The sequence below is a fragment of the Dipodomys merriami genome, unplaced genomic scaffold, assembly GCF_024711535.1.
Source record: "Dipodomys merriami isolate MVZ:Mamm:240054 unplaced genomic scaffold, mDipMer1.0.p SCAF_7, whole genome shotgun sequence".
In the NCBI taxonomy this organism is placed as follows: Eukaryota; Metazoa; Chordata; class Mammalia; order Rodentia; family Heteromyidae; genus Dipodomys; species Dipodomys merriami.
Genome location: NW_027206290.1, coordinates 4,794,710 through 4,820,396, shown reverse-complemented (window position 1 = coordinate 4,820,396; position 25,687 = coordinate 4,794,710). Strand labels below are relative to the sequence as shown.

The 25,687-nt window shown below is 34.7% G+C and overlaps 1 protein-coding gene across 1 annotated transcript in view; it reads left to right on the top strand.

The window, feature by feature from the left end:
• Lrriq3 (leucine rich repeats and IQ motif containing 3) overlaps positions 1 to 1,661 on the top strand; it is an 89,872-nt gene extending 88,211 nt beyond the window's left edge. The window contains exon 8 of the mRNA XM_070007287.1: positions 1,189 to 1,661. Within this exon, the coding sequence (XP_069863388.1) occupies positions 1,189 to 1,339 (151 nt within the window). The 3' untranslated portion in view covers positions 1,340 to 1,661. The remainder of the gene's footprint in view (positions 1 to 1,188) is intronic.
• The last annotated feature ends 24,026 nt before the right edge of the window (positions 1,662 to 25,687 follow it).

Here is a 25,687-nt window from a genome sequence, read left to right as displayed (position 1 = left end):
TTTTTATTTCATTTTCCAATTATTTGATAATGGCATGTATGTGTAGGTATATATACATATATATGTATTTCTCATTTTTCATTTTTTAGGCAATTACATTTAAATTTATCTACAGTTTATATTTTTAGGAGGGTTTTTCAATATACATTTTAGAATGAGCATATACCCTTAATACAAGTAGATTTTCAGTGATTTTTCTTTACTACATATACAGATATGAACTCTAGACTTTAAAGCTCTCTTGAGCTCCAGGACTCATAATAGTAGTAATTAAATTTCCTTGAATGAAAATTAACTGGCAGTGTTTTCTCAATGGATTTCAAGTGTATTGGTTCATTTGCTTCACATTTTTATTTTGTATTTGTTTTTATTTTATTTTGTCTACTGCTGAGGATTGCACCCAAAGCCATTGACATGCTACTAAGGCCCTAGTCAACTGGATTATTTTCAAAGCCTAGTTCATTAACTTCCTACTACATCCTATAAGTTGAATTTGTTCTCTTCTCTACACTGAAAAAAAAATGTGCAGAGAGCTTGAATATCTTGTCTAAAATCATAGAACTTAAGTTTAAATCTGGTTTAAACTCCAAAAGAATAGTTGTATTCTCTGTAATCTTTATTTTATTTATTTATTTATTTTTTTTTTTTTTGAGTCCGGTCGTGGGGCCTGAACTCCGGGCCTGGGCGCTGTCCCTCAGCTCTTCAGCTCAAGGCTAGCGCTCTACCACTGGAGCCACAGCGCCACTTCCGGCTTTTTTCTTTTTGCTTATGTGGTGCTGAGGAATCGAACCCAGGGCCTCATGCATGCAAGGCAAGCGCTCTACCACTGGGCCACCTTCCCAGCCCCTGTAATCTTTATTTTTAAAAAAGCATTATCTTTTAGTAGTTTGCAAAGGGATCTCTGTTCATCACAGTTTATAAGTTTAATGTATTTTAATCATTGTCATTCTTAATTCTTTATATTTATTTCCTTGGGCATTATCACATGCCTTTTTGAGGATCTACGCAATAGTTTATGTAGATTCACAGTTTAAGTTCTTTAAATGAGCTCTGACTTTTCCCGATCTGCTTACTTTTACCCTATCTTTAAAGACATATAATTATGAGTAGTAGACATATAATTATGTTTGCTGTGGTTTTAGTAACATAAATATATATCATTTGATTATTTCTCTTATTTTTCCAAAGGGCTAAAGAAATACATAAAAGACATTGTGAAGAAAAGTTTGTGTTTGATATGATAAAATTTGAAAAATCCTGTGTAGGTCTTCAAGATGCCAAAAGAAAGGCTGAAGTTATGAAATACATGTCAACTCAACAGGCCTCAGTGGATCAGTAATGTGATTCGATATTAGATCACATGTATGATCATTTTAAATTTTAGTCATTCATTTCATATGAAGGACTTAGAAGTAATCATCTGAAAAGAATAATCTATATTTCAAGTTGCATTTGTATAAATATCTTCTAAAGTATAAGAATAATTTTAAAATTTTGTGTATTGGTCACAATTTAGCTTAATTCCAGTCAAATCTGCATGCACAAAAGGTTCCTTAAACATATATGTGTGTATGTGTGTGTATATATATATATATATATATATACATATATATATATAGTCAAGGAAGAATTAAAATGTATCATTTAATGTAAGAACTATTATCAAGGAACTATTTATACATTTTTTCAGATTATCTATGTATGGTAACATTTATGTCATGTTTACTTATTCTGGAAATGTTAGCATAATAATTTCTACACACTATAAAGTTTTGTTAAGATACTGTATAGTACATTTATTATTTTTGTCACCTGCTTTTTTATATTTAATTACATTTCCTACTGATTTGATTAAAATAATTTCAGATATTTTTCTCAAAAGTTTTCTCCATGTATCAATTATTCATGCGCATGAAATTTCAAAATAAAAGATATATTTAAAGTCAATTAGGCTGGATACCAGTGGCTCACAATGTAATCCTAGCTGCTCAGGAAGTTGAGATCTGGGGATTGTGGTTCAAAGCCAGCCTGGGCAGAAAAATCCATGAAACTTATCTCCAGTTAACCACTAAAAATCCAGAAGTGGTTCTGTGGCTCAAATTATAGAGCATTGGCCTTTAGCAAAAAAGCTCATGGACAGTACCCAGGCTCTAAGATCAAGCTCTAGAACAAGTACAACCCCAAAAGGAAACAAGAAAAGAAGAAAAACAATAAATTAGGCATTTGTATATATCTGGGCAACTTTGAAGTTTTTTTGATTTGTTTTTTAGTTTTGTGTGTGTGTGTGTGTGTGTGTGTGTGTGTGTGTGTGTGTGTGTGTGTGTGTGTGTTTGACAGCTTACAGATATGTGGTAGCATGGAAAAGAGAAATGGGGAAACAAAAGAAAATATGTATAATTATATATCTCTGATAAAGGAAAGCATATAGCACAAAGAAATGGTATATATTAACTTTAATTCTATTTAAACTACTTAATACTAAGTGGTTGAATTTTTTTTTAATGTATAAAAATCTTCCATATGCCAGGTATTGGTATTTAGGACACTGTGATCCGGAGAATCATGTTTCACAAACAGCCCAGGCAGAAATATTCATGAGACTTAATCTCCCAAATAACAACAGCAACAACAACAATAACAATAATAATAATGAGCCAGGCTACAGGCATAGATCATATGAAAGAACACCAGCTGAGAAAGAAAACTGAAGTCAATTCAAGTCACTGAGTTTAAACCCCAGAACCACTGCCCCCTCAGAACATTTTTGTAACATCTGTATAAATTTCCAGTTGGGTTTTCATATATTTAGATGGATAAAAGTATTACTATATTGTGACAATACAGTTTAATTCTGCTTAATGAATAGCTTTATTACTCATCAGTTATATATAGACACTTTGAAAATTGTGTTTCTTTATAAATTCTGAAATTTTATCAGCCTTTTAAATTGGCAGCAATTAAGTGTTTTACAATAGTGATTATCCATTTGTGTTTCTATATTGGACTGTTCTCAGATGCTGGTAGTATTTTGTCATTTTTCTGTAAATTAATAACTACTTATTCAAATCTATGGCAGCTATGTACATTTTTCTGTTCATTACAAGGTAACTAATGAGCACATCTTACTGGTATTTCTAATTACCTGGAAAGAAACAAAAGGTGATGGCATTGTGTAGAAAGTGTGACATATATAAGTTTCCATAGCAAATTAGCCAATCTCTCTTATGCCAGTAACTTGCTATGGAAAACAATGCATATATGTTAAGAATTTAATAGAAAAAATATATCTATTTCAGATAGTGACATTATGATACTAAAGTGAGAAAAAAATCCTAAATAAATCAGCACATTATTTTCTACAAATGCAAAGGAAACATTTAATAATGGTAAATTTGGGGCACTTCTTTCTGTAATAGTAGGGTTTGTCTACATATTAACTAAATATTTATTGTCTTTCCTTCATTCTACTATAACTTTACAGCTTCTATCATACAACATCTAATCAACTGTTTTCTATTCCTACCAAACTGTGAGCTTCTTGGAGGTAGAGAATATTTTACTAATCCCTTTTTCTCTATTACCTTGTATTTAGGAAGATATGTCACACACACACCTTACCTTTTTTTTTTTTTGCTATAGCTCTTATATAAATCAATCTCATGACATTGACTGCTACTGTTTATTTGTTGAAACATCCAAAACTTGTATATAGCCCCAGTATATCTCCTAAAATTTCTAAAAGGCATGCTAGACATCTCTACTTTGAAAGTCTACAATATTTTTAATTGTACATTAAAATGGAATTCATTTGCAAATTTTAATTCTCCTACATTTCTACATCTGACTTCTCTTTCTAAACTCTGAAAATAATAGATAGCAATCTTTTACATGGTTCCTAATATTAATTATTTAAAACCTGTATTTAAGTCATTATAGCATTACATCCTACCTCTTTATTCTATCAGCAGAAAGTCTTTAAAATAGAGACTGGCTAGTTTTACCATGGAATTTTGCCAATTCCATTTTCCTTTTCAAATTTTGATGTGCCTTTGTTTCCCAGCCTCTCTTACAATAACTCTAATCAGATGTTTGAGTTGTAACTAAAAGGATTTGGATAAAAGCCACATAGCTCTTCCAGGTATGTCCCATGTACTATATCAAGATCTTTCCTGTACTTTAATACCATGTAAAATAAAGACCACTAGCCACTAGATGGAAAGAATGTGGTCACCTGAATCACTGCTTGGAATTTGAACAAGAATACTTTTGCACTTTACATGATCCCAAATAAAACTCAATGATATTAAGGGCTTACAACCTTATCAATAATACTAAGGTGAAAACTTACAGTGATTTAATCTATAAAGTTTATGCTACCCCAAATAAAGGCTACCATCACAAAACACAACATATGTGTTTTGTATCATTCCAGCCTAGTAAGGAAGCAAATATTAATGCTACACATCTACTGATAGTCTAGTTAAAGGTTGGCAAAGATTTTCTCTAATGAACAGACAATAAATGTTTTATGATTTTGTTGAGCAAAAAAGTTTCATTGCAGGAATTCAACTCTTTTTTCAAAATTTTAATAAAGTTATTCTAATATAGTGTTTCATATTAATATATAATTTTATATAATAATATTGTAGTATTATAAAATAAATTACTATGAAAACAATTTATAAGCAAGTGAACAAAATAAACTTAAAAGAGAAAGTGCCATTCTGAAGCCAAAGTTAAGCAGGTTACAGAAAAATGGAAGTGAATGAAAACAAGACTAGGGCCAGAGATCTCTTTCTTTGATGGATGAAATACTGGTAATAGGAAGACTCCTATCTCACAACCTTGTAAAATGTCCTTCAGAGAAGCAGTGTTTACTGCTTCTGAAGCAGCAGTCAGATTATAGCAGCAGCATCTCATTGAAGAAAATTGAGTTTACTTATCCATCTACTTTTTCTTTCTTTTAAGCAAAAAATAAATCTGAATTTTCTGTCCAGTGAAAAGTCTGCCAGTCTAGGCTATGTGGTGTGTAACAATATAGAAGAATGATTAACTTCATAAGCTTTGTAATCAGACTCAAGTCTTTGGGTTTGAATTTTGGACACTATGAATTATATGTCTTAGAAAAAGTTACTGAAGTTCTATAGAAACTACAGCTTCTTCATTTGTAAATGTGATAATTATGGAAAGCATTTAGGACATTAATATATGATGATAATCATGGTAGTGGCACTTAAGTACAAGGTAGTAGAGATTTCAGTAATTTATAAAATAACACTTAGCCGGGCACTGGTGGCTCACCCCTGTAATCTTAGCTACTCAGGAGGCTGAGATCTGAGGATCTGCTAGCCCAGGCAGAAAAGTCCATGAGACTCTTAAGTCTAATAAACCATTAGAAACTGGAAATGCAGCTGTGGCTCAAGTGGTAGAGTGCTCATCTTGAGCTGAAGAATGCAGGAACAGTGACCAGGCCCAGAGTTCAACTCCCACGACTGACCAAAAAAAAAAAAAAGTAACACAACATTCTTTGACAACCTGGCCTTATATTAGGTTAAAGGAAGCTCTGTGTGTGGCAAAAGGAGGAAATTTTTTTATTTAGTTTATTGTTATTATAAGGGTAACGAACAGGGATTACAGTTATGTAAGTCATGTACTTTTCCTTTTGTACAGTGTCATCCCTTCCCTCATTCCTAATCCTTCCCTCTTGTCTCATGCAAGTGTGGTATAGCTCACTTTCAACACACACACACACACACACACACACACACACACACACACACACACGTGTGTGTGTATACACACATATGCATATAGGCATTGTGTCTTTGTGTTTTTTCCCTAAAAGTATCCTCTTTTGGTCTCAATGTATGTGTCTAGAGTCCTATAAAATTTCTCATATCCCTGTGTATTTCAGATCTGACTTTTGCATATGAGAGACAACATGCACCATTTGTCTCTCTGAGCTTGGCTTACCTCACTTAACATATTTTGCTCTTGTTCCATCTATTTCTCTGCAAATGACATACTATTATTATTATATCTAATGGCTGTTTGAGAATTCTATTGCGAATAGGTACACTTGTTTTTGGATGTACACATCTATTGTAGGGCATTTGGCTGTTTCTTCAACTTGGCTACTGTGACAATGAACATGGATGTGGAAGTGTCCTCATGGTATCCTAGCTTGAGGCATTCTGTGTAGCTGCTCAAGAGTAGTATGGCTTGGTCATAGTGAATATCTATGTTTAGTTTATTGAGGACCCGCCAGATTGTTGTTCAAAGTGGTTGTACTAGTTTACAATTCCACCAACAGTGCAAAAGGGTTCAAAAGGAGTAAATCTTGTAACTGTACAACTGTGTTTCTATGTGCCTTGGTGGAATGACATGGTATCTCTTTTAGTTTTGATTTTCATTTCCCTGATGATCAGTGATGGACATATTTTACTTATCAGTTACCAATTTGTACATCTTTTGAGAAAGCTTATTTTTGTCTGTTTTTAGTTGGATTAATTTTCTGCTTTCTGCTTTATATATTTCAATTTTATTGAGTCTTTTTGGTTCCATAGATACTCAGGATACAGCCAATTGATGGTACATACTCACCAAGTACTTCCCATTTGTGCATTTAGTCCATTTTAATCTTCTGTTACATATAAGCTTTGTATTATTTGGATGTAATTTCATTAATCTGTTTTTGATTTTTGTATCATTTGCTTTTTGTGTCTATCCCAATGAAGAATTTCCCTACATTTCTGGTTATTCACCTGTAGAAAACTAAAGCTAGATACTTATATATCACCCTGCACCAGAATCAACTCCAAATGAATCAAAGACCTCAGAGCCAAAGCAGAAACCCTGAAAACATTACAGGACAGAATAGGAGAAACCCTGGATCTCCTTGGCACAGGCTGAAATTTTCTTAATAGAGACCCAGAAACACAACAAATCAAGGAAAGGTTGGACAAATGGTATTGTATGAAGTTGCAGAGCTTCTGCATGGCAAAGGACATAGCTAGCAAGATCAATAGAAAGCCCACGGATTGGGAGAAGATCTTCACTAGCCATACAACAGACAAGGGTCTCATCTAAAATATACTTGGAACTCAAAAAATTAAATCCCCCAACAACAAATCTTCAAAGAAACAATTGCCCTATAAATAAGTGGGCTAAAGACTTAAAGAGAAACTTCTCTGAAGAGGAAATAAGAATGGCCAATAGACACATGAAGAAATGCTCAACCTCTTTAGCCATAAAAGAAATGCAAATCAAAACAATGTTGAGATTCCACCTCACCCCAGTTAGAATGGCTATAATTAAGAACTCTAAGAACAACAGATGCTGCAGGCAATGTGACCAGAAGGGAACCCTACTGCATTGGTGGGAGTGTAAATTTGTTCAACACTTTGGAAAGAAGTATGGAGGTTCCTCAAAAGACTCCACATAGAGCTCCCCTGTGACCCAGCAATCCCACTTTTTGGCATTTACCCAAACGATCACAAGGCCATACTAAGCTACCAGCACAACTATGTTTACTGCATTATTTACCAACCCTGATGCCCCTCAGTAGATGAATGGATCAAGAAAATGTTGCATGCATATATATATTATATATATTATATATTATATATATTCATATATATATATACATATATATATGAATTCTCTGCCTCTATGAGGAAGAATGACATTGCCCCATTTGTTAGGAAATGGGGAAGGTCTTGGAAAAAATTATACTAAGTGAAGTAAGCCAGACCCAAAGAAACATAGGTTCCATGGTTTCCCTTATTTGCAATAACTAGTATATGTCTAGGATAATCTTACAAGACTAGTAGAAAAGGTCAAAAGCTATGCACATATGACCATATAAGATGGTGCTAAGCAATATAAACTCCAAGTTTGAGAGACAAGAGGGATTATGTTGTTTTTAGTGTATTTACAATGTGTACTTATGTGATTCTTTTTGTTTCTTTCGTATGTTTTTCCCCCATGGTGTAACCCCTGTTTTTACTATATTTGATTCTGGCACCCTGTATCATGTAGATACATTTTTCTAATTTAGGGCAGGGAAGGAAAATAACAAAATGCCGAAAGAAGGATATAGGTTGACCCACTGTACCAATAAGATGTACAAGACAGTATGTTAAAAACCAACTGTACAATTTCCGGGGGAAGTGGGAAGGGAGGAGTTGGGGAGGGGGAGGTGGAGGGGAAAAAACAATAGCCTCAGTACAGGCATGGTTGCACATTCATGAGGTCACATACTTCAGGAGACAGAAGCAGTAAGATAATATGTGTTAGGTGAGCCTGAACTACATAGGTAGATCCTGTCTTACGTTTCCTAAATTTCACATGATAATTTTGTTTAGTTTTCATCTTCCCAATTAATTTAACAATATCTGTGCATCCTTAAGATTTTAAATGTTTGTGAATGTTATTCAACATTAATAGTGCTGGAACAATAGCAACTGTAGGTACATATTTTCTTTTTTTAAAATTTAATTCTATTTTATTGTAAAGGTGATATATGGAGGGGTAACAGATGTATAAGTAGGGTAATTAATGAATACATTTCTTGCCGAATAGTGTTAGCCTCCTTCTTCATTTTCTCTCACTTTCCTTCCCCCATTTCCCCCACGACTCACTTCTCCCAAAGTTGTAAAGTTCATTTACAGCATGTCTTGTGAGTATTGTTGTTGGATTGGTTCACCCTTTGTCTCATGTTTTGTTATTCCCCTTCTTTTTCTCAAATCACATAAATGTATATAACAAGATAGAGGGTACAACAATCAAAAACAGTTACAAAAGGAGATAAACCACAGGAAAGAAAAAAGAAATAATTTCGTACATAAAAACAAACAAACAGATGACAAAAAACCTCTCTTGTATCCATATCTTGGAGTTCATTTCAATTAGCATCACTTTATGTGGTCCCATGTACATAGCTATTGAGTTATTTAAATTCTGAGCTAGAACTATCCTAGACATATACTAATTATTACAAATGAGGGAAACCATGGAGCCAAGTTTCTTTGGGTCTGGCTTACTTAATAGGATTTTTTCCCAGGTCTTTCCATTTCCTTATGAATGGGGCAATGTCATTCTTTCAGATGGAAGTATAAAATTCCATTTTGTGTGTGTGTGTGTGTGTGTGTGTGTGCCTGTATGTATACATAAATGTATATATATATATATATAGAGAGAGAGAGAGAGAGATATACACACATGTATACGAAATTTTCTTGATCCATTCATCTACTGAGGGGCATCTGGATTAGTTCCATATCTTAGCTATGGTAAATAATGCTGAATTGAACATGGTAGCTTTAGTGTGGCCTTGTTTGTGATCATTTGGGTAAATGTCCAGGAGTGGGATTACTGGATCGTAAGGGAGCTCTATGGTTAGTCTTTTGAGGGCCCTCCATTCTGCTTTCCAGAGTGTGTGAAGCATTTTCAATTCCCACCAATAGTGTAGTAGCACTCCCTTCAGGCTACATCACTGTCAGCATCTGTTATTATTTGTTTTCTTGATAATGGCCATTCTAACTGAGGTGAGGTGAAATCTCAATGTTGTTTTGATTTGCTTTTCTTTTAAACCAGGGATGTTGAGCATGTCCTCATATGTCTATTGGCTAGTCTTCTTTTTTAATTGATAGGTTTTTTTATTGTGAAAATACCATACAGAGGTGTCACAATTACATGAGCAAGGTAATGAGTACATTTCTTATCAAGCATTGTTGGCTCTTCCTTTGTTTCCCCTTACCATCCCTGCCCTCCCATCAACCCCTTCCCCGACAAAGTTGTAAAGTTTGTTGTTGTTTTTTTAATATAGGATAATTTTATTTCTTACTGTGCATTCAAATCAAAACTTTGGAAAGAACAGGCTAAGCATTAACCCATTTTATTTATATCAGCTTTTAAATGGTTCTTTTCCTAAGTCAGTCAGGAAATAATGCCTCCTGCAGCTGACTTCCTCACTCCTTTTCTCTTCTATACAGTGAGTATGTAGAATAAACTTGGTATTTAAAAACCTTGTGTCTTCAGTAAACATTTCAAATTTTCCTTACTATTACAGTAAAGCTCTGAGAGTGTGTATGTGCACGCATGTGCACGTGCACATGCTGATCCTGGGACTTGAACTCAGGGTGTGGATCATGTTCCTGAGTTGCTCAAGGCTAATATTCTACCACTTCAGCAACAGCTCCACATCCAGCTTAACATAACGTCTTGAACATTTCATTGTTGCAATCCACCTGTATCCCTATTTAAACAATTTGTTTTTTCTCTTCCCCTCCAACATCAAATACAGTGAAAACAGAGGTTATACCATGGGGGAAGAACATACAAAGCAACAAAGAAATCATCTTATAAATATGTTAGAAACAATAGCAAGAAAGAAAAACCATTTGAGTCCTTAACTTGGGAATCATTTCTCCTAACATCAATTTCTGACAATTTCTGCTTGTCTCAGACATATTCTAGTTATTGCAAATAAAGGAAACCATGGGACTTATGTTTCTTTTGGACTGGCTTACTTCACTTACTTTTTTCCAAGTCTTTCCATTTCTTAACAAATGGGGCAATGTCATTCTTTCTGATAGAGGCACTGTCCTTGCGCTCTTCAGCTCAAGGCAAGCACTCTACGCTTGAGCCACAATGCCACTTCCGGTTTTCTAGTGCTTTATTGGAGATAAGAGTCTCACAGACGTTCCTTCCCTGTGGGGCTTTGAACCACAATCCTCATATTTCAGCCTCCTGAGCAGCTAGGATTACAGGAGTGAGCCACCAGTGCCCAGCTATTATACCACATTTTTTTGATCCATTCATCTACTGAGGGGCATCTGAGTTGGTTCCATATCTTAGCTATGGTAAATAATGCTGCAATAAACATAGTTGTGCAGGTAGCTTTAGTATGGTCTTGTTTGTGATCATTTGGGTAAATGCCCAAAAGTGGGATTGCTGGGTCATAGGGGAGCTCTATGTGGAGTCTTTTGAGGAACCTCCATACTGCTTTCCAAAGTGGTTGAACAAGTTTACACTCCCACCAACAATGCAGCAAGGTTTCCTGCACCAGAATCAATTCCAAATGGATCAAAGACCTCGGAGTCAAAGCCGACACCCTGAAAACATTACAGGATGGAATAGAAAAAACCCTAGATGATCTTGGCACATGCCAAAATTTTCTTAATAGAGACCCATAAACACAAAAAATCAAAGAAAAGTTGGACAAATGGGATTGCATGAAATTGCAGAGCTTCTGCATGGCAAAGAACATAGCTATCAAAATCAATTGAGAAGATCTTCACTAGGCATACACTGGACAAAGGTCTCATATCTAAAATATACTTGGAACTCAAAAAATTAAATCCCCAACAATACTCCTCAAAGAAACAACTGCCCAATAAATAAGTGGGCTAAAGTCTTACAGAGAAACTTCTCTGAAGAGGAAAGAAGGATGGCCAAGAGACACATGAAGAAATGCTCAACCTTCCTAGCCATAAAAGAAATGCAAATCAAAACAACACTGAGATACCACCTCACCCCAGTTAGAATGGCTATAATCAAGATCTCTAATATTGGATAGTCTTATTTCTTCTTCAGAGAAATCTCTTTTTTAATTCTTTAGCCCACTTATTAATGGGATGATGGTTGCTTTGTGGATTTACAGCTGAATTCTATAAGGCCTTCAAAGGAGAACTTGTTCCAATACACCTCAAATTCTTCAATAAAATTGCAAGTGAAAGATCACTTGCAAACTCATTTTATGAGGCCAGCATAACCCTCATCCGCAGATTAGATGGGGACCCATCAGAGAAAAAAAAAACTATAGCCCCTTTTCTTTAATGAACATGGATGCAAAACTTCTCAATATAATTCTGTCCATGCAAATAATCAAAAACATACAGTATGACCAAATGGGATTCATTCCAGGGATGCAAAGTTGGTTCAATGAAAGTAAGCCAATTAATATAATTCAACACACCACTAGGAGCAAGAAAAAGAATCACATGATCATCCAAATAGATGCAGAAAAGCATTTGACAAGATCCAAAACCCACGTGCTGAAAGCTCTGGAGAAACTAGGAATCCTTAGAACATTCCTCAATATAATAAAAGCTGTATATGACAAACCTACAGCTAGAATTATATTTACTGTTGAGAGGTTAAAATAACATTCTCTAAAATCAGGAATGGCACAAGAATGCTCACTCTCTCCACTCTTCTTCAATACAGTATTGGGATTCCTAGCCAAAACAATAAGGCAAGAGACAAACATAAAGGGGATCCAAATAGGGAAAGAAGTAAAACTCTCCCTCTTTTCAGATGACATGATTCTGTATTTAAAAACATCATAGACTCCTCTCCAAAGTTATTTGAGCTGATCCAAAACTTTGGTAAAGTAGCAGGATATAAAATTAACCCACAAAAATTAGTAGCTTTTCTGTATGCCCACAATGAGAAGAGTGAAGCTGAAATCTGAAAAGTAAGTACTTTTGTAATAAAATACCTAAGAATTAACCAGACAGGTGAAGGACCTCAATGATGAAAACTTTAAAAACCTGAAAAAGGGAATAAAAGCAAATGTAAAGAAGTGAAAAAATTTCCCATGCTCTTGGATTGGAAGGATTAACGTGAAAATGGCAATACTGACCAAAGCTATCTACAAATTGAATACAATATCCATCCATCCCAACATCATTCTTAGTGAAATATAAGAAGGAATCCTAAAATTCATATACACTAATATAAGACCCTGAATAGCAAAAACATTCCTTAGCAGGAAAACCAGAAATATCAATGCCAAATTTCTATTATAAAGCTGTAGTTATAAAAGTAGCTTGGTACTGGCACAGGAACAATGCAATAGAAATGAAGACCCAGAAATGATCCCACAGACCTATGACCACCTAATCTTTGATAAAGAAACTAAAGTATCAGATGGAAGAAAGACAGCCTCTTCAACAAATGGTGGTGGCAAAATTGGCTAACCACATATAGAAAACTGAAGTTAGAGCCTTATATATTACCCTGCATCAGAATCAAACTGCAAATGGATCTTAAGGTAAGAGTAGATACCCTGAAAATTTTACAGGAAGAGATAGAGGATACACCAGGGCTCCTTGGCACAGGTCTAAAGATACAGAAACACAACAAATCAGAGAAAGGCTAGATAAATGGGTTTGAATTAAACTGCAGAGCTTCTGCTTGGCAAAGGACATAGCTAGCAAGATAAATAGCACACAGATTGGGAGAAGATCTTCACTAGTTATATAACAGAGAAGGGCCTCATATCAAAAATATACCTAGAGCTCAAAAAATTAAACTCCTCAATAACATGTTTATTATTATTATTATTAATCATTTTAAAACTGTGACTTAATAGGAAAATCAGAAGAGAAGGAATTGGGTACTACTATTCTTTTTTTTTTTTTTTTTGGGTCCGGTCGTGGGGCCTGAACTCTGGGCCTGGGCACTGTCCGTCAGCTCTTCAGCTCAAGGCTAGCGTTCTACCACTTGAGCCACAGCGCCACTTCCGGCTTTTTTCTTTTTGCTTATGTGGTGCTGAGGAATCGAACCCAGGGCCTTGAGCATGCAAGGCAAGCGCTCTATCACTGAGCCACCTTCCCAGCTCCTGGATACTACTATTCTAAAGGCACATTTCATTGAAGATCAGCCATGATACTTGGAATACATAGGCATATGGTACTGTTCTTACACTTGCTTTTATTCTAGAAAGCTGTATATTTGCTTAATCACTTCAGTTACATTATAAAATCCTTGTGGTCAGGAAATATATAAAAGTCCTCTTCAAAGTCCTGTCTTGTAGAGTTCGGCATAGCACAGTGGTTCTCCATGATCACCTGTTGTCTTCTTTGTGATTGAGACAGTAACTAAGTTGAAAGATTTCTCTTAGAGCCTAAATCATGAAAAAATAAAAATGCCATTTATGTGTTTCTTTCAAATTTTGTTATAAATATGTATGGTGAAATGATACCTCTTTGGTACATTTTTTCTGTCCCATTTTTCCCTTTATTAATTTACTAATTTTCTACTAAATTTATACTTTCTTAGCCATTCAAATATTATTTAAATAGACAATGTCTCCATCTTTACTCACTAACTCTTTAGAATTGGACTTTTATTTTCTATTATGTTACTGTCATGGAAGCACTTTCAACAAAGTTGCCAATCTATTTGCCAAATCAAATCAACAATTTGTGCCTTATTTTTCTGAAATTTTTGGAAACTTCTGACACTGAATTTCCCTTCTTTAATCTCAATTTCTATGAAGTTATATACTTTTTCATATCTTTACCTTTCTGAAATATTTCTACTCCTGCAATGTTTCCTTTAAATTGTTGGTGTTTTTATCTTTGTGGATTGTTCATCTCTTTCCCTATTATCCCCTTCTCCCTCCATTCAGGTGGAATCATAATACTCAAGGTGATATTATTTATAGATGGGTCTTGGAAAGTGATTAAGTCATGAAAGAGAAGAACTTATAAATAAGATTAGCATTTTTTAAAAAGAAGCAGAGAGATTTTCTCCATATCTCAGCCATGTGAGGCTCCAACAAGATAGATATTTATGTGCCACAAAGCAGAAACTCTAGAGATATCAGTTCTTTCATCACATTGTTTTGAACTTCTCATCTGTTATAATTATGATATATATATATATATATATACATGTACATATATGTTGTTTATTCATTACCCAGTAGATTGTATCTCTGAGCTCTTTTGCTCAAGTCTAGTTTACTACCACATTAAGCCATGGTCTACTTCCAGTTTTCTGGTCATAAATTGGAGATAAAAGTCCATGGAATTTCCTGCCTGGGTTGTATTTGAACCATGATCCTCAGATCTCAGCTTCCTGAGTAGTTGTAATTACAGGCATGAACCATTAGTGCCTGGTTGAATGGTGTTTTTGATATGAGTCTAAAGACTGTTTAAGTCTTCCACATATAAATTCTCATTCTGAATGTGTTTTCAATTTCATAGTCTACTGAGCCCCTGTGCAATCACAAGGTCTCTTTCTGAGCTCCAATACCTTTCTGACAATTGGCTGCACATGTTTGCTTGCATGTCCAGTTGTAACTTAGACTAAACATGCTGCAAACTAAAACCATGCATTTTCCTATCTGTAGGTAACTCGTAACATTCCTTTCTACTTCATGCCTTATTAAACCTTACCTTGTCCATTTCCTTCTCTCACCATTCCCCAAACTCTAATATTCAGAATCTCTACTTTAGCTGTTTTTCTGTCCTGCATCTCCCTCCAGAAAGGAAAGCTATTCTTTGTATTCCCAGTAGTATAGCATAAAGTGAAAACCTTTTACTGTTCTTAAATACCTCCATTACAAGTGCCCTTGTTCCACTGTGTGCTTAGAGTATTTCTACCTGGGTTTTTAGCATTAAGAAGCATGCTCTGTGTGTATTTTCTCATAGTGCTTCTACGTATTTGCCATAGTGGTACTAAGTGTATGGCATAACACTAATTAGGTCACACTTTTTCATCTATTTGAATGTGGATTTCTTGTATTTTAGTATTTTATCCTGAATGTTTAATAAATCAAGAAAGATGATTATTTAATTATTTTCTAGTACTATATCTAAGTACTTTTCTTAGCCTTGGAATAGATTTCAAAACAAAAGAGTTGCCCTTTAAAATATTCATTTTTTAAATTAAAAGGTTATGTCCTGTGAAGAGGCAACAAACTGATGAACATACTTACAGATTTAGAAAACTCAGATATTTCTCCAACAACAAATCCTCAAAGAAACAACTGCCGATTAATAAGTGGGCTAAAGACTTAAAGAGAAGCTTCTCTGAAGAGGAAATAAGAATGGCCAATAGACACATGAAGAAATTCTCAACTTCTCTAGTTATAAAAGAAATGCAAATCAAGACAACATTGAGATTCCACCTCACCCCAGTTAGAATGGCTATAATCAAGATATCTAATAACAACAGATGCTGGAGGGGATGTGGCCAGAAGGGAACCCTACTGCATTGTTGGTGGGAGTGAAATTTGTACAACCACTTTGGAAAGCAATATGGAGAGTCCTCAAAAGATTCCACATAGAGCTCCCCTATGATCCAGCAATCACATTTTTGGGCATTTACTCAAATGATCACAAATAAAGACATACTAAAGCTACCAACACAACTATGTTTATTGCAATATTATTTACTATAGCTAAGACAGGTAACCAATCCAGATGCCCCTCAGTAGATGAATAGATCAAGAAAATGTTATATATACATATACATATATATATACATATACATATATATATATATATATATATATATATATATGAATTCTATGCCGCCTCCATCAGAAAGAATGACACCACCCTATTTGTTAGGAAGTGGAAAGATTTGGAAAAAATTATACTAAGTGAAACAAGCCAGATTCAAAGAAACATAGGTCCCATGGTTTCTCTTATCTGCAATACCTAGTATATGTCTAGGACAAGCAGAAGAGGTAAAAAAACTATGTACATATGTCCATATAACCTGATGCTAAACAAAATGAACCCCAAGATAGGGACACAAGAGGTTTTTATCTTTGTTACTGTTCTTTTTAATGTACTTATAATATACCACGTGATTTTTTGTTGTTGTTGTTTCTTTGTATGTTCTTCCCCCATGGTACAATCCCTGTTGTCACTGTATTTGATTCTGGTGTCCTGCATCTTGTATGCATAGTTTTCTAATTTGAGGAAGGGAAGGGAAATAACAAAATGCTGAAATAAGGACCCAGGATGACACATTGTAATAATGAGATGTACAAGACTGTCTGTTGAAATCGAACTTTACAACTTTGGAGGAGGAGTTGGGGAGGTGGGGAGGGAAGGGATAGTAGAGGAAACACAAAAAAGGGTGTAACAATGCTCCATAGGAAATTGACTCATGACCTTGCTCATGTAACTGTACCCCGGCTGTACAGTATCTTTACAATAAAAATATATATTAAGCAAAAAAGAGAAAACTCAGATATAAACATTCACTGCCATACTAATTTCAAGAAGAAAGTGCTATTGTGCACTATTCTTTGAATTAACCATATCAATTATTCTTCAACTTCTGAGAAATCAACTTTTAGTATAAAAGCTCCATTTGTAGTAATTTCAAAAACCACCCACTCTTCCTTCTTTCCCTCATTTAGAAAGGAAAAAAAACCCACATACGAGAGCAGAACTTTTTTGAAGGGTTTTACTTCTTCTAAAAATGTGGTTCTTTAGATAAAGAAGAAGAGTGATTATGAGAGTTAAATAAAGAATGAAGCACTTTATCATCGCTTTGGAAAGAGTTTTTCACACACTACCTGCATGCATCATCATTGCTAACTATGCTATTCCTGCCCTCCCCACCTCTCCTGCCGCTGCCACCCTCTTAGCCTAGAATGCATTGTGCGGTCAGAATCTTGCTCATGCCAAATTCTTCAGACTCACACAGTACCAGGGAAAAGATGAAAGTCACTTGGTAAATATACAGACATTAGTTCTCTTCTGTTTGAGGAACCAGAGATATAAGTCTAAAACAAAATCCATTAGCACAGGTTAAAGTCGTCTGGCTAATTTGCCTCAAGTACAATATGTGGCCTTTGAGATAAGCTGGACCAGATAAAAATGGCTGCTCTGTGTGGCAAAAACCTGCAGCCAGTGGCCTTGATCACCTGATGTCAATGCATGGAAAAAGTCTTATCAAACTAGCTGAAAAAAATATACCATAAAGTATATACCTTCTTTATGTATTCATAAGTCTCAGTGTGCACATGCATTTTCATATTTATATAATATGGAGATGAGAGTTTTTGTGTGTAAATGAAAGCAGACCTACTGCTGGAAAAAAAGGCCAATGAGTGCTTATATACTCAGCACAGGATAGATTCTTTAGACTTAGTTTCTAAGGTGGAAAAATACCCATGTCATAAGGAAAGGGCTTTTGTTGCTTACTACTGGAGAGTGAGATAACTGATAAGAACAGAAGAATAATAACTTAGTGCCAGATGAGACATACTGATATGAAAGAACAGTAAGTTCGATCACTTTGTGGGGCATGATGTGTACTCAGGTTCGGAGGATCCTATTTCAGAAAAAAATTATATGAAATTACAAATGTGAAGTTAGGTAGAAAACTTGGGAAAGGGCTCATAAGTGAAGTATTAACTCATGTAATTGTAACCCCTCTGTACGGTATTTTCACAATAAAAACATTAATAAAAAAGAAGTATTAAACCTTACACCTTATGATCTTCTCTATAAATCTACCTCATTAACATATGGGACATTTTTAAAGAAGAAGGAAAAACATTTCTGAGAAAATGAGCTTAAGTGCTCTACAACCTTCTTTCATCTCAGGAGTACAAGTAGTCACTAAACCAGGCAATGGTTGAGGGTTACAGTGGTATAATGTGCAGTACCTCTGAACTGATAAACATAGCTTCTAGAAGTCAAGAAATGTTTAAATTAATTCACCCTAATTCCTATATTTCATAACACAGCACTTCCTTTACCTGCACAGGGTTACCTCAATCTGTTTAACATCCTAAAATCGCCATACTATGGTAACAGACACTGGAATCTTAACTCAATATAGTTCATTTCTCCCAGCATGACTGAGGAAGTTACTACTGTTTTATAGTTCAGTTCTGTTCCACTGGCCTGAAGTGTTGCTATGACAAGGAAAGGAGGTATGGTAGAAAGAATGTGGCCCAATGACTCTTGAAAGCACTAGCTCCAAAATGACATAGGTCATTAACTGAAAACTCTTTGGCTACAGTTTTCATATGGCTTCAACTAATAGAAAGGGTGGGGAAATTGTAATATTGTGGGATGCATACACAGCCCAACTTACCACTTGTGTAGAGAATACTTGAAGTTATTTTTGGCTAAGCACTACAAGGAAGAATCTTTTTATAAATATATACATATATACGTAGTGAGATCTTTTTATAAATATATATATGTATATAGTGAGAGATGTATGTTTGTGTGTATGTATGTATGTATGCATGTATGAATGCGTGTATGTAGTATGTAAGTAAATGTTTGTGCCATCTGTAGTAATGAGTATAGTGATTCAAACAGGGCAAGCACTTAAGAATCTTTCTTGAACAAATGAACAAATAAAAGACTAATTGAACGAATAGAAACCATGGACAATGATGCTAATTTCAAAGTCTCTCTGTCTCTCTGTCTCTCTGTCTCTCTGTCTCTCTCTCTCTCTCTCTCTCTCTCTCTCTCTCTCTCACACACACACACACACACACACACACACACGTCCATAAAGTATTCAGAAAGAAAGTCCTAGCACCAAAGTATAACTCTTGCCTTTCATTTTCTAACTTTTTCAGATCTGACCTACTTGTGGCTTTTACTAAATAAAATTACTTGTATTTCCAAAGTGTTATAATCTGTCAGATGAGCCAAGTTTAGTAAAGAAGTTGAACTCAGAAATCTTCCTAAGACTGATATATTTTTAAACAACTAAAATGAATGAGCTTTTGAAATTTGAGAAATTAAAGAAGAAAAAAAGTAATCTCAGGTCCTGCAAGAACTTGGCTGACAAGCACACATTCACTTGGGACTTTTCTCAGAAGAAGAAAAGAACAAATAGATATTGAAACTATATATGTTTCCAGCTACCTAATATTTTCTTTAGAGATGGGAATTATGTAACTCTATGGAGTAGGAAAGGATGTTTTAGTGGAAATTAAGTATATACTGAGTACACAACAAAATAAATCACTGAGGAAATGAATTTGTTTGTTAAGTGCTGCTAACTCCTATAATTGCATAACAAATAAATCTTACAGAGAAGGTGATATCCTGCTTTTGTTCCAAAATGAAAGTTTCTAGTCATTAACAAATTCATATTCTAGAAGTTTTCTCTTAGGTTTTCTTTTTTCTTTTTGTCTCCAGAAACTTTATACTCATACAATATGCAACCATTGCTCTTTGGAAAGGGCATTTCAACAGATTTGATTTTCTTACATATTTTTGCCTTTCAAACAATTTGATGAGTTGCTTCATTAGTCTTTTGGTCTCTCTGCCTCTCCTCCATCTGGCATCACTAGCAGATGGAGGCAGAATTGCTCACATGTAAATGGATATACTTTAACTACAAATATATCATGAAGATAGCAAACAACAACAACAAAAATCCTTGTGATTACTGGATAGAAAAAATGACATAAGCTCTATATATTATTTCATGTAGCTGTTATTTAATATGGATTTTCATAAATTTAATTTGATGCCCAGACAATGACCTGCTAATGGTGGTTAATAAAAGTATTCAAAACACGTTCATTAGATATCTATACTATGCCATGAAAGTAGCTTTGGGTAAAATAAGGATAAAATTAGACATAATGTTTGCTCTTGAAAATACACAGATCACCTTATTTAAAATACATTAATACTAAAAATAGGCAAACAAATACTATGTGGCCAAAAGGGAACTCTGTTACACTGTTGGTAGGACTGTAAGCTTGTTCAACCACTTTGGAAAGTAGGATAGTAATTTATCCAATAGAACACAAGGCCATACTAAACCTACTAGCATAACCATGTTCATTGTAGCATTATTACCACAACCAAATTACAGAATCATCCCAGATGTTCCTCAAAGGACAAATGGATCAGGAAAATATGACATATATATATATATATATATATATATATATATATATATATATATAATTGAATTCTACTCATCCATCAGTAAGAATGATATTGTACCATTTGTAAAAAATGGAAATATTTGAAATAAATTTCAAATATATATTTTGAAATATATATTTTGAAATACATATATGAAATATATATTGAGTGATGTAAGTCAGACTCAGAGAATCACGAATTCCATGATTTTTCTTATTTGTCATAGCTAGAATGTGCCTCTAAATCCATGAGTAAACCCACTGAGTAGTAAGCAAGGAGTTACAAATGGATTAACTGAAGTATAATAAACTCTATGGAGACTAGAAGAAATATAACTCTTTAAAAAGAATTGAAAGTCAAAGCCCCAAAAAATAAGTACCAAGAAATGGGGTAAGGGTGAGGCTTCCCCTCAAAAAAGAAAAAAGAAATATACTTAACATGTGATTTGGGAAATCTCACTTCTGGAAATATATCCAGAAGATATGAAATCAATATGTTGGAGAATATGTTTCATGTTTTTGCAGCACATTGTTCACAATTGCTAAGAGCTGAAGACATAATGAATGTCCTTAGCTAATTAATGAATAAAGAAAATATATGCATATTATATGTGCTATCATGATATACAATTCCATTACAAAAAGTAGGGAAATCCTGCTTCCAATTGCAACATTATGAACAGAACTGAAAATTATTATGTTATATGATATAAGCAATACATGGGAAGATATGTTGCATTATCTCATATATGTGAAATTTTTAAAAAGTCAACCATATAGGTTTTGAGTGTAGTACTGTAATGATTATCTCCAGAAAGTTGGAGGAAGAAGATCTGAAAATCTGATCAAATGATGCAAGTTAGAACTAGATTAGAGCAAGGGATTTTGGTGTATTGTGGCACAGTAAATAGAATATGAACTATATCCTTCCCCTATCTAAAGAAAAGTATTTTCAAAGTTTTCATACTAAAGAAAAGCTTAATGTGCCCGGCCCTGGTGGCTCACACCTGTAATCCTAGCTATTCAGGAGGCTGAGATCTGAAGATCTCAGTTCAAAGCTAGCCTGGAAAGTCCATGAGACTTTTATCTCCAATAAATCACCAGGAAACTGAAAGTGGCACTGTGGTTCAAATGGTAGAGTCCTAGCCTTGACCTGAAGAGCTGAAGGACAGAGCCCAGGCCCAGAGTTCAAGCCCCATGACCAACAAAAAAAAAAAAGAAAAAGAAAAAAAAAGAAAGGCTTAATGTATAAGGATATATGCATGTTCATCCAGATTTCAACATTACACAATGTATACATGTATCAAAGAATAACATTACTTCATGTTTATGGCTTTATGTATCAATTAATTTAATTTAGTTTAAATTGTTTAAGACATAGTGAGAGTGAAAGCCTCTATATGCCTACTTTGGAAAACTCTCTTTTTTAAAAATATATTTTATTGTCACAGTGATGTACAGAGGGATTACAGTTACATATGTAAGAGAGTGAGTACATTTCTTGTGAAGCTTGTTACCCCCTTCCTCATTTTTCTCTCACTTTCCCTCCATCCCAATCCCCCAGCCAAGTTTTACAGTTCATTTCCAGCATGTCTTGTGAGTATCGCTGTTGCATTGGTTCACCCTTTGTTCTTTGTTTCACCATTTTGTTCCTCTTCCCTTCTCTAATTCAAATAAACATATATACAATATCCAGGGTACCAAAATCAAATACAGTGACAACAAAAGGGGATAAACCATAGGAGGGAAAAACACAAAATAAATAAGTAATCACATAGTATATAAAAAAACAACAACAAAGAGAAATCTCTTATTTTCCATGTCTTGAAGTTCATTTCCCTTAGCATCATCTTATATTGTCATATGTACATAGCTATTGAGCTATTTTGCTCATCTGCTGGGACTATCCTAGACATATACTAATTATAACAAATGAGGGACACATGAGCTCTATGTTTCTCTGGGTCTGGCTTACTTCACTTCATATGATTTTTCCATGGAAAGACTTGGAAAATCTTCTCTTTTATCCCAAGTTTCCACTCCCATTGGTCGACCTCACTGTGACACAGGCACATCTGTCAGTATGTTATGCTATACTGCTGTATTTCCCCATTGACTGTCTTCCACAGATTATTACCTTGTTTACTGATCATTGTCTCACCCATAATGCAGATAGTACTTGATACGATGAATATTACCTTACATAAGTAAGGTAATAAGTACATTTCTTGTGCAACTCATTACCCCTTCCCTCATTTTTCTCCTACTTTTCCTCCCCCACATCCCCCCCCAAAGTTATTTCCAATGTGTTGCCTGTTGCATTGGTTCTTCCCTTATCCTTTGTTCCATTTCCCTTCCCTGATTCAGATAAAGTATATAAAATACTAGGGTACTGAAATTAAGCTAGTAAATACCGCAGATACTCACTTGAGTGATGAATGATTTTAGATAGAAATAAAACCAGGAAAGAAGCAAGGGACTGGGAAAATACTTATCAGACACAAAAACTCCTCAGTAAACACTAGCTTCCTTTCCTTTAAACTGTTGCTTAAAATTTATTGCGGTTACTCTGATGAGGAAGAGAAAGGGAAGATTTATTGATCGGAGAGTCAACCTCAGCTTGACAAGCTCTTGGAGTATCAGAGAGTGTATTATTACAAGATCAGGGTTTAGGGAATGTGTGAGAAGTTGAGACATGTGTGAGGAGTTGAGAGAGGAAGGCCTGGATGGTGAAGCTGGAGGAAAAGATGTAGATCCCCTATTACTGAAGCTAAAGCCAGACTGGAGACCTTGGCTTACAAGCAGTTCAAGACATCATGGTATCTCTGGTACGACAGTGTATGTTGAGCTCACTCTTAGGGAAGCATACCTGGTGGAACATAGTTTCTGACACTAGAAGTGTAGTGGTACTGGTGTACTGGTGGTGCTGGTGGCGCTGATGGTGCTGGCCATGCCCCATTGGTTCATCATAGGATTGAAGCATCAAACAAATTATAGAAAATTGCTGAGGTCAATACAAAATATGGTCCAGGCAGAGCGAGTGTGGAAGTGTGGCAAAAACCATGACTGGCTGCTTGAGGAAATGAATAAAGTATAGACTTTGGAGTGACAATAATTTATTCTTAATTCCTCCTGTGATGTGACAGCCATATACCGTGACAAAACACTTGTTTCTCTAAATATGGTTAACCTATTGGAAAAAATAGGGATAAATTACCAAGGCAGAGTTGTCATAAGGATTAGGTGAGAATACATGTAAAGCTCCAGAACTTGGCACCTATGAGATATTCTATAAAATTAACTACCATGCTATTTATGCAGAGGCTTAGTTGCTTCATAATCTCTGAAACTGACAATTGCTTATATTTTCAGTGTTTTTGAACAAAGGCAATGCTCTATAATAATTAATGTTTGAATTGTCTTCATATTTTTATATGTGCTTCTAGAGAAGCACATTGTATACTTCCCTGAGTACATTTTATGTGGAAATCATTCAATTGGTCATTCATTGTGGGCAGAAGGAAAATATCCATCTCCTTTTACTGAGCCTAATGCCTCGTATACTGTGAATATAGTTGACAATTTATTATTGTTAACAGTAACAACTGTATCAATTTCTGTCTCATATAGGATATGTTTCCCTAGGTCTAAATGATGAAAAATTGGAGCAACAAAAGTACTTTTCATATTTGAAATGAACTGGCCAGCTATGAAAAATAGCTATAAATAAGCAAATATTATGAAGTACATTTTATAAATCCAAGGGTATAAAATCAGTACTTGGTTATCATAAATAATGTGTTTTTATTTTTTACTTTAGCGGAATAGCTAGACTATTTAGACTAGATAATTTAATCACAGGGACTTTTTTTCAGATGAACAAGGAAATTTTCATTTATGGCAGGATATGGCAGTACATTTTTTACAATTAAAAAAATTAACGATTTGATTGTTAAAGTAATTTTGTATGTCTTGGATAGTGAACTGTTTTCTGATCATTTGCCTTTTCTCCATTGTGTTCAAAACTATGATCATTCCATGGGACCCATTTCTCTTGTGTGTTTGGAATAATTACCCAAATGTCTCATGAAAGTCTTAGCTTGGAATTTCAAGTAATTTTTAAAAGAAAATATGGAGGCACATTTAAATTATAAAACTAACAGCACAAAGATATGTGTTTATACTTTTAAAACTCAATTTTACTGAAGTGCAAAAATGTTTTATGTGAATAAATTGTTTAAAACCTGTGCAAAAATACAGAAAAAATGGGAATCTTAAATTATCAATTTTTGTTTTTGGTTGTGGGGCTTGAACTCTGAGCCTAGGCGCTGTCCCTCAGCTCTTCAGCACAAGGATAGAGTTCTAACACTTGTACCACAGCACCACTTCTGGTTTTCTGGTAGTTTATTGGAGATAAGAGTCTCATCGACTTTCCTGCCCGGGCTGGCTTTGAAACATGATCCTCAGATCTCAGCCTCCTGAGTGGCTAGGATTGTAGGCATGAACCACCAGCACCCAGCTTTGAAGTTACCAATTTTAAGTTACTAAATACAAAATTAATCACTACTACAATGTATCTCATCACCCATAAAATGTAGACATGTTCTCTTAGTAAGAGGACATAGGATATATTAATGTTTTAATTCACTGATGGATTTAAAATAAACTATTGGAAAGTGGTAGAACTATGGGTGGTAGGCAGAAGTGTATCAAAAATTTCTACTGTTTTCTAAATGGAAGACATACCATAGAATGATATTAACTTAGTCTATTGAATAAAGACACATAAAATGGAAGCAGTTGTAACCACTAATACTTAAACTGCATGTCATCAAATTAAAGCTCTAATGCCACTTGTAGCCTACTACTTCTAAAGCACACAGGAACAACTTCATTGAAAGATCTGATCCTAAAAGATACATAGAAAAGACTCTGAGGCATAATTGTGTATAGTATGCAAGTGATTCTTGTAGCCTTTGTCATCTTTGCTGGTCTTGAGAAGCCATTTAG